General features: G+C 45.9%; 1 protein-coding gene across 2 annotated transcripts in view; it reads left to right on the forward strand.

Annotated features, from left to right (window-relative positions):
- The window catches only part of CHAT (choline O-acetyltransferase), a 53,457-nt gene that overhangs the window by 19,682 nt on the left and 18,985 nt on the right, over positions 1–14,790 (forward strand). For both annotated transcript variants that reach the window (XM_032491680.1, XM_006188774.3), the window contains exon 9: positions 13,323–13,492. In XM_032491680.1, coding sequence (XP_032347571.1) covers positions 13,323–13,492 — 170 coding nt within the window. The remainder of the gene's footprint in view (positions 1–13,322; positions 13,493–14,790) is intronic.

A 14,790-nucleotide genomic window follows, 5' to 3' on the forward strand; every position in this document is an offset into this window, starting at 1 on the left:
GCTATGACCTTCCCGAACCCAGGAGGAGCCAACAGCGTTATCCTGGTCTGGAAATTTAATTAGACATTCAGCTCTGAGTCTGGAAGACTACAGCGCTTGTCAATTTGTAGGAAAAAAAGATAACCAGCTCGGAGACCACCCCCTCCCCAGCCCCAGCCCGCTGGCTTTCCCGGGTGCCGCCCACCGTGGAGATCCTGCCAACAGACCTTGGAGGCAGATGCCTCCGTTTACTCGGTTTCGTAAATATTTATCCCCAGCAGCCAATTAGAGCTGAGCCACTGCTTTCAAGGAGGGAGCTGACAGAAGGTGGCTGTGTCTGCAGCAGGCCTCCCTGGTCGTGGTTTACAAGAACCACTCGGGCTGGGGCATTTTGCTATTTAAATATTGTCATCCAGAGGTAGGCAAGTCTGCTGATTTTAAAACCAATTACACATTAGCAGGAATGGCCTTTCTGATTTAATTGGCCCAGAAATACCTCCTGGGCTCTTGAGGCTGAATGCTGTTTCTTTTCTTGGGGCTGATCCCTCCCTCCCGCTGTGGAAGCATGAAGGCTTTTCCGGGTGAGAGCATCCAGACAGGCAGAGGCATGTGGTCCAAGGCGAGAGGCCTGGGCTTGACCTGCCCCCCACTGCTGTCCCCTGGAGCCTGGTTTCCTAGGCTAGGATTTGCAGACGGCAGCCCCATCCCGTGGATAGGACCGAGGGGACACGGAGGGGCTACAGAGCAGGGTGCCCTGGCGCCTGGTGCACAGAGGTGTTCACTAAGGGAAAATTCTTATTAGATTTGGGAAAACACTCTGGGGATGTTCTGTGCAAGCCCACAGCCTCTCTTGAAAAATCTGGTGAACTGAAAATAGACACCTGTGGATGGGCACCGCCCCTGTGGTCAGTGACAGTGGCCCGCGGCCCCTGACTGAATACCCTGCAGTCCTTGTGTGGAGCCCTAACCCCTTATTGACTCTGGGGGGCTCTTGTGCCTCCCCCAGATTCCCCAAGAACCACATGCTCTGTGTGCACACATTCCAGACAGCTCTCTTCCATTTCGCCCTCACTTTCTGTTTCATAGGCAGCATAATGATATTTGGTTACAAGGCAGCTGAGAGGTGCTTTTGGAGGGTTTTTTTTTTTTTGGTATCTACTGCCCTTTCTGCTCATCGCCCCTCCCCTAATTCTGGAAGTATGGTAGCTCTTTAAATCTGCTTTTGTGGGAAGGGTGGTTAGAACCCAGAAGAAAGAGCAATTGTTGGCTCTTGAGTTCTTTTTTAAAAATTAAATTAAACTTATTTGGAGTTAATTGTAGCTGCACGCACACTTTTAGGAAATACACTCACTTGTAGCTTTCCTCGCCCCCCACCCTCCCCTCAGGAGTAACAGCTTACAAATTTCATATACAGCCAGGGCATTGACATTGATAGAGTCAAGGTACAGAACATTTCCATCCCCACAGGGATCCCTCTTGTTCCCTCACAGCCACACTCACTTCCCTCCCAGCCCCATCCCTTCTTAACCCTTAGCAGCCATTAGTCTATTCTTTATTTCTATAATGTTATTGTTTCAAGAATGCTATATAAATGGAATCATGCCGTATGTAACCTTCTGAGATAATTCTCTGGAGAGTCATCCAAGTTGTTGCATGTGTGAATAGTGCACTCCTTTTTATATATTCCATGATGTGGATGCATTATAATGAGTGATGTAATCATTCACCCATTGAAGGACATCTGAATTGTTTTTACTTTTTGGCTGTTACAAATAAAGCTATTACGAACGTATATGCATAGGTTTTTGTGTGATCATACTTTTGCATTTCAGGAAAAATGCTTTGGAATGAAATTGCTAGGTCACATGATATCTGCATGCTCAGTTTTTTAAGAAGCTGCTAAAATGTTTTCCAGAGTGTACCATTTTACATTCCCATCAGCAACATAGGAGTGATCCAGTTTCTGTGCATCCTCACCAGCATTTGGGGTTGTCACAATTTTTCTTTTTGATTTAACCTTCTGATAGATGATAGATTATTGCAGTTGTAATTTACATTTCTCTAATGATGCTGAATATCTTTCCATGTGCTAATTTTCCATCTATGTCTCATCTTTGGTGAAATATCATTTCATGTCTTTTGCTCATTTTCTAACTGGATTGTTTGGGGTTTGGGTTTGGGTTTTTTTTGTTTTTGTTTTTGTATTTTCACTGTGAGTTCTGAGAGTTGTTTTAATATATGTTACCAACCTTTTATTGAATATGTGATTTTATAATTTATCCTAATCTGTAGTTTGTCTTTTCATCTTCTTAACAGGGTATTTCACTGAGCAAATGCTTTTAGTTTTGATGAAGTCCAATTTATCAATTTTTCCTTTTATGACCATGCATTTGGTGCCAAGTATAAGAATTCTTTGCCCAGCCCTTGATCCCAAAGATGATTTTTTTTCTGTATTTTTTCTAAAAGTTTTATAATATTACATTGCACATTTAAGTTGACAATCCATTTTGAATTAATTTTCTATAAGATGTGAGATCTTTATCCAAGCTTTTTTTTTTTTTTTTTTTGGCAGGGAGTGGCTATGAGTGTTCAATTCCTTCAACAACATTTGTTGAAAAGACCATCCTTCCTCCATTGAATGACTTTCACACCTTTGTCAAAATCAATTGGGCATATTTATGTGGGTCTGTTCTGAGGTTTTCTATTCTTTTCCATTGATATGTGTGTTCATCTTTCTGCCAATACCACACATTCATGGCTGTGTAGCTATATAATAGTGTTGAACTTGGCTACCCTGATTCCTCTAATTTTATTCTTTTTCCAGATTGTTTTAGTTATTCTAGTTCTTTTGCCTTTTCTTGTAGATTTTAGAGTAATCTTGTCTATATCTGCAAAAAGTCTTGCTGGGATTTTGTTGGGAGCTGTGTTAAGCCTGTATATAAATTTGGGGATAAACAGCATCTTCATCATACTGAGTCTTCCAATGCATTAACATGGTATATTTCTCCATTCACTTGGATCATCTTTGATTTTTTTTTTTTTTTGCGTTAGTGTTTTGTAGTTTCAGTATACAAGTCCTGTATGTTGTTGTTAGATTTACACTGAAGTATTTCAGTTGTTTTGCATGATTGTAAATGGTATTATACCTTAAATTTTGATGTTCATGTGTTTGTCACTGGTATGCAGAAAAACAACTGATTTTTATCTATTTATCTTGTATCTTGTGACATTCTAACTTATTTATGAGTTCTAGGAGGGCTTTTGTTTTGTAGCTTCCTTATGATTTTCTATAGAAACAAATCATGTCGTATGAAAATAGGCAAAGTTTTTTTTTCTTTCTGGTTTGTATCCTTTTTATTCCCTTTTCTTGCCTTATTGCCCTGGCCAGAACTTCCAGTATTATGTTGAATAGCAGTGGTAAAAGGGGTTATCTTGTCTTGTTCCTCATCTTAGGAGCAAAGCATGTAACCCTTAAGTTTGATGTTAGCTACAGGCTTTTCTTGTAGGTGTTCTTTATGAAGTTGGGGAAGTTCCCCTCTTCCTTGTTTTCTGAGATTTTATCATGAATAGATGTTGAATTTTGTCAAATACTTTTACTGTATCTATCAACACAGTATAATCATGTGATTTTTCTGTAGTCCGTTAATACGATGGATTACACTGATTAATTTTCAAATATTAAACGAGATTTGAATCCCTGGAATAAGCTCCACTTAGTCATGGTGTATAATTCTTTCTATATGTTGCTTAATTCTATTTGCTTGTATATTGTTAACTGTTTTTGTATCTATATTCATGAGGGTCATTGATCTGTAGTTGGTTGTTGTGTGTGTGTGTATGTGTGTGCGTATGTGTGCACACATGTGGTGGTGGTGGTGTACTGTTTTGTCTGATTTTGGTGTCAGGGTAACACTGGATTCATAAAATGTGTTGGGAAGTATTTCCCCCTCATATTATCAGGAAGAAATTATGTAGATTGGTGTTAATTCTTCCTTAAATGCTTGGTAGAATTCTCCAATGAAACCATCTGGGCCTGGAGAATTTTGGGGGGAAGGTAGAGTTTTAAACTTAGAATTTCCTTAATAATTATAAGGCTATCCAAATTATCTGTTTCATATTTGGTGCCTTGTGGTAGTTTATACATTTCAAGGGATGGGTCCATTTCATCTATGTTGTCAAATTTATGTCTGTGGAGTTGTTTATAGTATTTCCTCATCATCCTTTTGATGTCTGCAGGGTCTAAAGTGATATCCCTATTTTATCCCTAATAGTGTGTCTTTTCTCTATTTTATTTTTCTTTGTTAGTCTTGCTAGAGGTTTGATTGATTTTTTAAAGGGAGTCAGTTTTCTTTTCATTGATTTTCTTGCTTTTTTTTTTTTTTTCTGTTTTCAATTTCATTGATTTCTGCTCTTTGTTATTTCCTTCATCCTGCTTGTCTTGGGTTTATTTTGCTTTCTTCCCCTAGGTTCTTGTGGTGAGAGCTTATATTATTCATTTGAGTCTTTTCCTCTTTTCGAATGTTAACATTTGTGCTATACCTTTCCCTCTCAACAAAGCTTTAGCTGTCTCTCACAAGTTTTGATATGGCATATTTTTATTTTCATTCATTTCAATGTTTATTTGCTTTAATTTCCTTTAAAATTTCCTCTTTGACCCATGGATTATTTGAAAGGGTGTTGTTTAGTTTCCAAATGTTTAGAACTGTTCCTGTTATGTTTTTATGTTGATTCCAGCAGTCAGAGAACATATTTTATAAGATTTCAATTCTTTTCAATTTGTTGAGGGTGTTTTATGACCGAGGATATGGTCGACTTTGGCATATATGTTCCACAGGCACTTGAAAAGAATGTGCATTCTGCTGTTGTTGGGTGAAGTGTTCTATAAACATTAATTAGACCTGTTGGTTGATGGTGTTAAGTTCTGTATCCTTGGTGACTTTCTGTAGTTCTACCAGTTATCAAGGGAGGGTTGTTGAAGTCTCCAAATACACTTGCTGATTTGTCTATTTCTTCCTTCAGGTCTGTTTTTGTTTTTTTAGTGGAGGTACTGGGGATTGAACCCAGGACCTTGTGCATGCTAAGCACACACTCTACCGCTGAGTTATACCTCCACCCTTCCTTTAGTTCTGTTAGTTTTTGCTTCACATATTTTGTGGCATGTTTGGTAGGTAGATACACATTTAAGATTGCTATGTCTTCTTGATAGATTGACCCTTTTGTTTTATGTAGTATACCTCAACATCTCTCATAATTTTCTTTGCTCTGAAGTTTACTTAATCTGATAATAATATAGCTACTCCTGCTTTCTTTTCATTAATATTTATTTGATATGTATTTTTCCTTTCTTTTACTTTCAACCAACTTATATAATTATATTTGATGTGAGATTCTTATAGATAGAATATAGCTCAGACGTGTTTTTCAGTCTACTTCATCAATTTCTGTCAACAGAATTATTGACAAGCTGGGGTTTAACTCTGCCATTCTATTTCTTTGTTCGTTTTCTCTGTTTTTAATTTCTGTTTTTTGATGATTGTTTGCTTTCTTTTTCCTACTTTCCCATGGGTTATCTGAGCATATTTTAGAATTCTGCTTTGATTTATCTATAGTGTTTTTAGAGTATCTAGTTTCCATGGGTATTACCTGATATACACATAATTTATCATTATTTATCAGTGTTGAAATTTTGCCCAGTGAAATGTGGAAAGTTTACCAGTCCTTTATATCTCTTTATTCTCCCCCATTTATAGTAAGTATCTTACAGGTGTTCTCTAATATAAATGTAGAACCACATCAGGCAGTGTTATAATTTTTGTTTCCACAGTGAAACAATTTTTAAAAACTCAAAAAAGAATGAAAATTTATTTACCAATATTTTTACTCTTTCTGTTGTTGTTTCTTCCTTCTTGATGTTCCAGTGTTCTTTTCTTTGTATAATTTCCTTTCTTTAGAGGGAAATTCTTTTTTTTAAATTTATTTTTATTTTTTAGAGGGAAATTCTTTTAGCCATTCTTTTAGGGGAGCTCTACTGAGGAAAAATTCTCTTAGTTTTTCTTATCTGAGACTGTTTTGACTTTACCTTTCCTTCCTTTTCAATTTGTTTTTTTAATGGAGTTACTGGGGATTGAACCCAAGTCCTCGTGCATGCTAAGCATGAATTCTACCACTGAGCTATACCCACCTCCTTCCCCCTTCTTTCCTGAAGGATGTTTTTTGGTATATTTAAAATTCTGGGTTGACAGTTCTTTTCTTTCAGCACTTGAACGCAGTTATGCTCTTCCTTCCAGACTTCATGGTTTCTTTTGAGAATGTGATGTAATTTGAATTGTCTTTTCCCCTATTGGCAAAGTGTCATTTCTCTCTCTCTGCTTTCAGAGTTTCTTCTTTGTCCTTAGTTTTCAGAAGTTTAACTATGATATATCTTGGTATGGATTTCTTTGAATTTATCCTCTTTGGAGTTAACTAAACTTCTTGGATCTTTAGGTTTTATGTTTTGCCAAATTTGGGATGTTTTCAATCATCATTTCTCGGAGTACTTTCCTGCCCAGCTCTTTTTCCTCTCCTTCTGAGACTCCAATGACATGATTGTTAGATCTTTTGTCCCATAGATTCTTAAGCTCTGTTGTCGCTGTTTTTAATCTCTCTGTTCAGATTGACTACTTTCTACTGTCTTATCTTCAAGTTCACTGATTCTTTTCTCTGTCCCCCATATTGTGTTGTTGAGCCAATTCACTGATCTTTTTATATTGGTTATTATATTTTTCATTCCTAAAATTTCCATTGAGTGTTCTTTATATCTTTTATTTCTTTGCTGAGACCTGGGTTTTTTATTTTGTTTCAAATGTGTTCATAAATGCTTGTTGAAGCATTTTTCTGAGGATTGACTTTAAAATATTTATCACATAATTCTAACATTTCTGTCATCTCAGTGTTGGCATCCATTGATTGCCTTTTTTCATTCAAGTTGAGATTTCCCTACTTCTTGGTATGACAAGTGATTTTCTATTGAAATCTAGACATATAATGTTACAAGACTCTGGATCTTATTTAAACCTTCTGTTTCAGCTGGCTTCCTCTGACACTGCTCCAGCAGGGGAAGGGAGAAGGCGCTGCCTTGTTACAGCCAGGTGGGGAGAAAAGTCCAGGTTCTTCGTGTGGCTTGTATTGCACCCCAGGGAGGATACTTTCTGTTACTGGCAGTGGGGAGTAGGGATTCAAGCTCCCCACATGGTCTCTACTGATGCTATAGGTGATGGGGAGCAACTGTGGCGGTTCCCACCCAATGAAGATGGAAGCCCCAGCTTCTATCTGACCTCATGCCTTCCCTGATACCACCAGAGGTTGAGATGCCTCATTACAGATTGGTAATGGAGAAGTCTAGGCCTCCCACTTGGCCATTGCTGGCATGGGTCGGGGAGGGTGGTTATTATCCAAAAGTCTTCTGTCTTGCTAGTCTTCCCCTTACCTGGTCCTATGGCTAAAGAGAGAAAGCTTTGGTTGGGCTTTTTTCTGTCTATACCTGTTTGTGTTTTTATGTTGCTAGCTACTTCATCTTCAAGTCTGGGATATTTTAAGTACAACAGAAAACTCAGTTATTTGTTTCTTGGGGCTGTCATAACAAAATACCACAGACTGAGTGATGCAAACAACTGAAGGATATTTCTCACAGTTCTGGAGGCTAGAAGTCCAAGATCAAGGTGTTAGCAGGACTGGTTTCTCCTGAGGCCTCTCTCCCTGGTTTGCAGGTGGCCACCAGCTCACTGCATCCTCACCTGGTCTATTCTCTGTGCACAGGCACTCTGGCATCTCTTCCTCTTCTTAAATGGACAACAGTCATATTGGTTTAGGGCCCCATCTTTATGACCTCATTTAACCTAAGTTCACTCTTTAAATGCCCTGTCTCTAAATACAGTCACATGAGGGGATTAGGGCTTCAACATATGAATTTCAAGAGGGGAGGCGGACACAATTCAGACCACAATTTTAACCAAAGAACCTAACATCATGCTGTCTCTTGGGTACTGAGGTCCCTAGTCATTCTGCCTTCTTCTTTCTATCTTTCATAGTTTTCTTATGTTTGTTTTAAATATAATGTCGAGGGTTTTCAGTGGGGCAAATAGGGAAAAGTCTACCTGATCTCCCTGGAAGCAGAATTTCCTCCCTCTTGAGCTCTTTAAAGAGGCTTCATAAATAAAGTCAAAGCAGTTCTGATTTGCAAGAGCCAGGTTTCACTGGGCAAGAGTTACTTTTGTTGGCATTCTCATAACCTCTAGGATCTGGGAGTATAAAATTTACCCCAAAAGTCAGAGAAGAAACTGGGATATGTGATGGTAGATTTCCCTCCCAAAAGGCGATACAGTTCCTTTATCTGGGGGAAGAAAGATGCTCAGAAGAGAGTGCCGAATGTTTAGAAGCTCTAAGCATCTGAGAAGGGGCCCAGTGCCTCCATCTCCCTGGACCATGTGAGGCAGGACAGTAGAAGTCTGACACAGGTCAACTTCTCAGGGAATAGACCAGAGAAGACAAGTGTCCCAGAGAGGGCTGTGTGTGTCTGCATGTGTGTGCATGCCCCAGGTGGGTGTGCTGGGTTCTGCAGCCGTCCATAGGCAGAGGTGCTGTGTTCATTTCATCTTTGCTCACCTTAGTCACACTTTGTACGCTTTCAACCTCTAACAGAAGTTCCAGGGTCCTCCAAGGCCTCATGGCCTCTGGAATTTCTGCATCGCCGAAGCTGTCAACTCCCCAGGCGTGGGTGGCAGAGCAAGCTCCTCCTATTACTCAACTCCGACTTGTACCTATTAAGCAGGGGCTCCTTGAGGAAGATTGATTTACCACATTAAACGAGCCTCCATGTGCTCAATGAGGGTGTCACAAGACAAACGGCTCCTGCTGTGTGCCTCCAGCCCACTATCCCGTGTTTGTTTCCATTACATTTGGACCAGAGTCATGGTGGATGAGTTTAGGTGCAGTTCATTTTCTGCCTTACATGATAAACTTGTCAGCATTTGACCGATCAGCTACTTGTATGCAGGGAGTTCATTTGCAAGGCCACCTGGCATCCTAGCTCTGCTGTCCTGCTCCCATTCCACTCTGTCTAATGAGCCAGGACCCAGTTCCTGCTGGTCGTCACTGAGCTCCGGGGCCCTGCCCGACCTGCCCGCAGTGGTGATGGCTCAGCCGCTTCTTGGGGGTCTCTCTCCCCTGCTTGGAGGCGGCTGGGGCACTGATGCTCAGGAAGCTGTCCTTTTTTGCTGCCAGCTTCGAGTTACCCAGCTGGGAAGGAGTGTGCCAAGCCTCGGCTCCCCCAGCCTCTGTGCTGGACAAGCCTGCTGTGGGTTTCTTGGGGAGCTGCAGCCTGCCCACTCCACAACAGCCTTAGGGTTGTTTCGTAGGCAGATACCAGGCCTGGGCTCTCAGAGCTCGCTGAGACATGGCCAGCAGGGCCGAAGTGTGTGGCACCGGGGCTGCCCATAGCCCCTCGGCTGGCCTCCAGGCCCACGCCTTCCCCTGGCGGCTGGGCATCACTCATAAGCTCCACCCACAAGTCTGGGTGTCTACTGCTCAGCCCTCAAAGCCTTTTCCAGCTCTGTTACCTCCATCCTGATGCGCTTCTCCCTTCCTCTCTGCCTGTCTTAATCTGACTCAGGCCTGGCCAAGGCTTCCCCAGACTCTGAATTCACAAGCCAGACCGAGCCCAGAGGACCCCCAGAATAGCATTCAGTGCAGGGTCGGGCCCCATGGCCATGGGCAGGGACTCTACAGGAGCCGAGAGGGGCAGGGTGGGGAGCCTCATAGAGGGTAAGGAATCCATTCCCTGTCTCCACCTCTCCCCTGCTCTCCCCACCTTACCCCATCTCATGAAGCTCCGTGTCTCAAAGGTAGTAGCTTCCTGACTTTCAAGGGGCTGGCTGGGCACCTCTGGGCTCCTTCTCTAAGCTGTGTACATAGCTGTCAGCCTTACCTGTCCCTGCACACTCAAATCCATTGCCAGCCATGGACACTTTCCTGTGGCCACCTGGGCTGGGGACCAGGGCCTGCTCTTTGTGAGCTCAAAGATGTGGAAGGAGGGGACCAGACTGGGGCTCCTGGGTCTGGACTGTCAGTGTCTGGGGTCTGGGGCAGCGGCAGGGTGACACACTATAGGGTCAGGCACTGTGCTGTAGGAGGCGGTGTGTGTAGAGGTGGCCAGTCCAGCACTGGGCTCCAGTACTATGTGAGGCCAGCCTGATGGACAGAGCAGAGGGTCCTCATCACCCTGAGCAGGTGGCCGAGCTGGCGTGCTTCCAGTGTGAGGCTCCCGGAGGGCAGGAGCTGTCTGGGCTGCTCCCTCCCACGCCGGGCACAGGGGCGGCACTGTTAGAGGATTAAGGAGGTCGGGAGGGTTTGACCTGTAGGACTTTGATAGGCAGAGAGGGAGAAGGGCCCCCATCCAGAGTGCAGCCTGCACAGAGGTGAGGGGACAAATGCGCACAGGTGTCCAGGGAGGCTCCCGTGAGGTCCATGCAGGCATTCAGGGGCAGTGATCCGGAGGGGCAGCAGAGGCAAACCATGGAGCCCAGGGGGTCGTGCTGAGAAGTTTGGATTCTACCTCACGGGCAGTTTCAGGTCGAAGAGGGTGACATGGTGACTGCATCACACTTAAGGAACAGAGGGGAGGGGAGCTTCCCCCAGGCCAAGATGGGGTCTCATTTCCCATTAGACCCTCAGGGCATTGCTCAAAGCCTTGAAGTTGATCAGACTGAGGCAGGAAAGCCCAAGAGACCATGCAGAAGGTGATGCGTCATCCTGGCCCCATAGGGATCAACAGGGGTCTTGAACACACAGTGCTTCCCAAACCCATATTCCAGACAAGATACAGGGAACAGATAACCCGGGGGTGGGCTGGCTTGCTGGTCAACCTCCTCTGCGTGGAAGGTCTCCTGTGAAAGACCTTTCCCTCCCCCAGGATTTGCAAGAGGAAGGAGGAAGGGGAGGGTGGGGACTGTAGGTTCCTTTCACTCAAGGACGTCTGTGGACACCTCTCATGGACCTGGAGAAATCACCTGGGCAGAGCAGAGAACAACACAGGTGGCCTTAGCATCCGAGTGCCCAGTAGGTGTTGAGGAAACCGAGGGGAGGGTCTTAGGGATTGCCTCACTCGAGCCTGACTATGCCGAGAGCAGAGGACAGCCCAGAGAGGCCAGGGCGAGGCCAAGAGCAGGGAGGAGCAGACACGACTTCAAGGACCACCCCAGGCCCCTCGATGGTCTGGGGAAGGAACAGGCATGTTCTGGATGTGGTCCCGCGCTGGCAGTATCAGCCGTGTGTTCACTCAGCTGCCCACCGACTGGGGAAGGTGCTGCTGCACCTGGCTCTGCCCGACAGGCAGGACCTGGTTGGTGAACAGAGGCTGCAGGGAGACCCTGAGCCTCAGGGTGTGGGAGCCATACCTGCTCCCACACATTCCCTGGACTTCAGGAAAGCAGATTCCAGATGACTGTGAGACATGATGGGTGCATTTCTTGGCTTACAGCTCTGGAAGGAAAGAAGGCTCCAGACTGGAGGTGGGGGTCGGGGGGCAGTGGAGCAGGGGGCCAGACTCTGGAAAGAGAAGTTCTGATACATTAGCCCCTGAGGTCCAGGAGGAGAGGCAGGAGCTGAGAGGAGTGTGTGGCTGTGTAAGCAAAGGGCACAGAACTGACTACAGGAAATAGGGGGGCCAAGACCAGGGCCGCCCCAGGACCTTCCTTGATGCTGGGACAGGAGGGAACAAGAAGAGGGTCCACTGCCTTCTTGGAGGGATCTTCAGCCCCCAGAATATGCTTCTGGCATAAGTTAGGATTAATGTGGCCACATGTGATAGATAATTCAAAATAATAGTGAGTAAAAGAAAATAGAGGTTTCTTTCTCATGCATACCAGATCTGAGCCCTCCAGAGCTGATAGGTGGCTAGGGCTCTTCCCTCTTGCTGTGAGGATGTGGCCTGCATCCTCCTGGTCCAAAATGGAGGCTAGAGCTCTGGCCATCACACCTGTGTTCCAGGCAACAGGCTGGAGGGAAAGTGGGAGAAAAGCAAAGAGCACATGCTAGTTGTATTTAAGCAGGTTTCCTGGAAGCTGTCATATAGTGTTTCTAGATCTTGTTGGCAGAATTGAGACATGGTTTCCCCGAGCTGTAAGAGAGGCTGGGAGATGTAGCTTTAGGTCCGCTTGTCCATGTGCCCAGCTAGAAACCAGGTGTTCTATGAATAAAGGGGGTCTGGGTATTGGAAAATGCCAGGTAATGCCCCTTTACCTCCAAATAACATGCACCAAACCTTCTGGGGCTGGAGGAGGCGTGAGCCCTGCACTGCATCCAGCCCAGAGCTCAGGATATCTGGGCGATGTACAGCCCTCACCATCAGGTCCCAGTGATGGACCTGATCACGTCCTGTACAGGACGGTGGAGAAAGGACGCAGTCACCACATAGACTCCTGATTGGGAGAAGAGGTACCAGCAGTACCAGCTGTGGCCACAGTTAGGTCCCACTGGGTGGCCTTTGTGAGTCTTCGTGTGCTCAGTGGATGAAGCTGCCTGGGGCACCCATCTGGCTGGCCCAGCTCTATTCCAGGAGGAACCCCATGCCCACTGTCCACCCAGGGAAGAAGTCAAGCTCCCTTTGTGACGTGTCTCCTGCAACAACTCAAGGCTTTCAGTCTGTTTGTCCTGGTGGGTTATACGTGCCTGAAGTGGTCCCCATGACCTCGTCTGGATACAGGTTGAGGGGCAGCCTGGCCCTTCCACTTGCCCTCTGCATAGAAACAACAGCTGGGGTGATGGTGGGGGCCTGGGAGAGCAACACCCTCACTCTCTTATGTCCAACACTCATGTGAAATTGACTAAAACTTTTGGGCAACAAGTGTTTGCAAAGCATAGTTCAGGACAAATAAACTTGCCTATGGGACAGATGCGGTCTGCAGGTGTGATGTGGGGGTGCCGTTGGTTGGGGGACTTGGAGGTTCTCCTCTGGCACAGCTGGCCTGAGGGTCCATGGGGAAGGCCCCATATGACCCCCCCCCCACACTTCAAGCGGGCAGGCAGGACCAACGACTACTCACTGGGGGGCAGAAATGGCCACAGCTGGAAGGTGGGACTTTTGCAAGGATCCTGAGTGTGAGCTGGCCCCTGGGACTAGCACGGAAGCTCAGGACAGTGAGACTGACTTCACAGCCCAACCCCCTGGGAGAGTGGGAGGGGTCAGGACTGGTTCAAGATCCGGAAGTCCATATGTGTGTCAGCCTGTGGTGTGGGGGGCCTCCGTGTAGGGGACCCCAGACCTGGGGCAGGGCAGGTGCTAAGTAAGGTCATGCTTGCCCACCCTGCAGACTCCACCAACCGGGACTCTCTGGATATGATCGAGCGCTGCATCTGTCTGGTGTGCCTGGACGCCCCGGGAGGCTTGGAGCCCAGCGACGCCAACAGGGCGCTCCAGCTCCTCCACGGCGGAGGCTGCAGCAAGAATGGGGCCAACCGCTGGTATGACAAGTCCCTGCAGGTAAGCCTCCCCGTGACATGGCCAGTGGGCGGAGAGAGCATGTGCTCATGTCCGGCAGGCTCACTCACCAGCTTCTGCCGCCCAGGATGCTCCATTAGGTGCCAAGGGAGCTGAAGGGTCTGGCGACATACCACAGGTGTCAGCCTCTGGACTGGCCAGAACTCCTCAGGAGTAAGTGGCCAAACCCAACTCAAGCTCCCAACCTTCCTATGGGGTCTCTGGGTCAGACCTGGGGCTCCTTCACCATCCCCGATCACACATAGTAAGATGGGGGAGTGCCAGGGACTCCCATCAAACAAGTCTTCAACACATGCAACAGGAATCCTGTCGGATGCCAGAGATGTCAGCTTTTCTGCATTTCCATCACCCTGGCCTGGCCATTTCGAAGCACCTTCTTCCATCCCTCCATCCCTGAGAAGTGGGGCAGCGTAGCATCTCCACAGAAGAAAAGTCATAAAATGAAATAAGGCAATTCATATGTTTTTCATTCACACATCAGCCCAAAGACAAGACATTCACTTTGGCCCAGAGAGAAATACTCCTGCAATAGGATGAAGGTTGGGCCTTTCATTCCTGTTTCCCATCCTTTTCCCCCAGCACATTGATCCTGAATCTAACCTTATTTATTTTTGAAGCCACCACACTTTCACAATGATCGTATTAAATAGCAGCCAACAATCTCTGTGCTTTGAGTTAGCGTCGTTCACAATGATGAGCATTTATAGGCCACCTCCGGTTTTTCTCCCTCTCTGTCCGCTATGTTCTGCGGGTTATCATTTTTATTGGCTTGCATATTGATTCTGCTCTTTCTGATGAGTTCTCTCGCTGCTGTGCTGGCTGTTTTAGCCTCCACCAGTGGTGCTAATGGCTTGTAATCTTTCATGGAGCCGCTGTGGGAATGAAATGATATACTGGAAACACAGGACCTGAAACATAGTAAGCCTTGGTCGTGGTTTTTAAAAAGCATCATTTCCCTCCCTTTCTTTTAGCAACAGGGACAGAAAAGCCCTAATGGGTGAGTGGGCACAGCCCTCCCCTTCCTGCCTCATGCGGACGACCGTGCCCACCTCTGGGCTCTTTTTCGCAGGCAGGACAGGTTATCAGGTGAGCTGGAAAAGCCAGACAGGCTCTGCAGACCTGAACTGGAAGGACCGAGAGCAAGTCTCGGGACAGAAGAGCAGGGGCCACTGGGGAAGAGAGAAAAGAGCCTGCAAGGGATGGATCTTGGGAGAAACTACGTGGGAAATGCATTTGTTTGAAGAAGGGGGCGGGTAAAGGTTCAGACAACGGGCACACTG

Source organism: Camelus ferus, chromosome 11, assembly GCF_009834535.1.
Source record: "Camelus ferus isolate YT-003-E chromosome 11, BCGSAC_Cfer_1.0, whole genome shotgun sequence".
NCBI lineage: Eukaryota > Metazoa > Chordata > Mammalia > Artiodactyla > Camelidae > Camelus > Camelus ferus.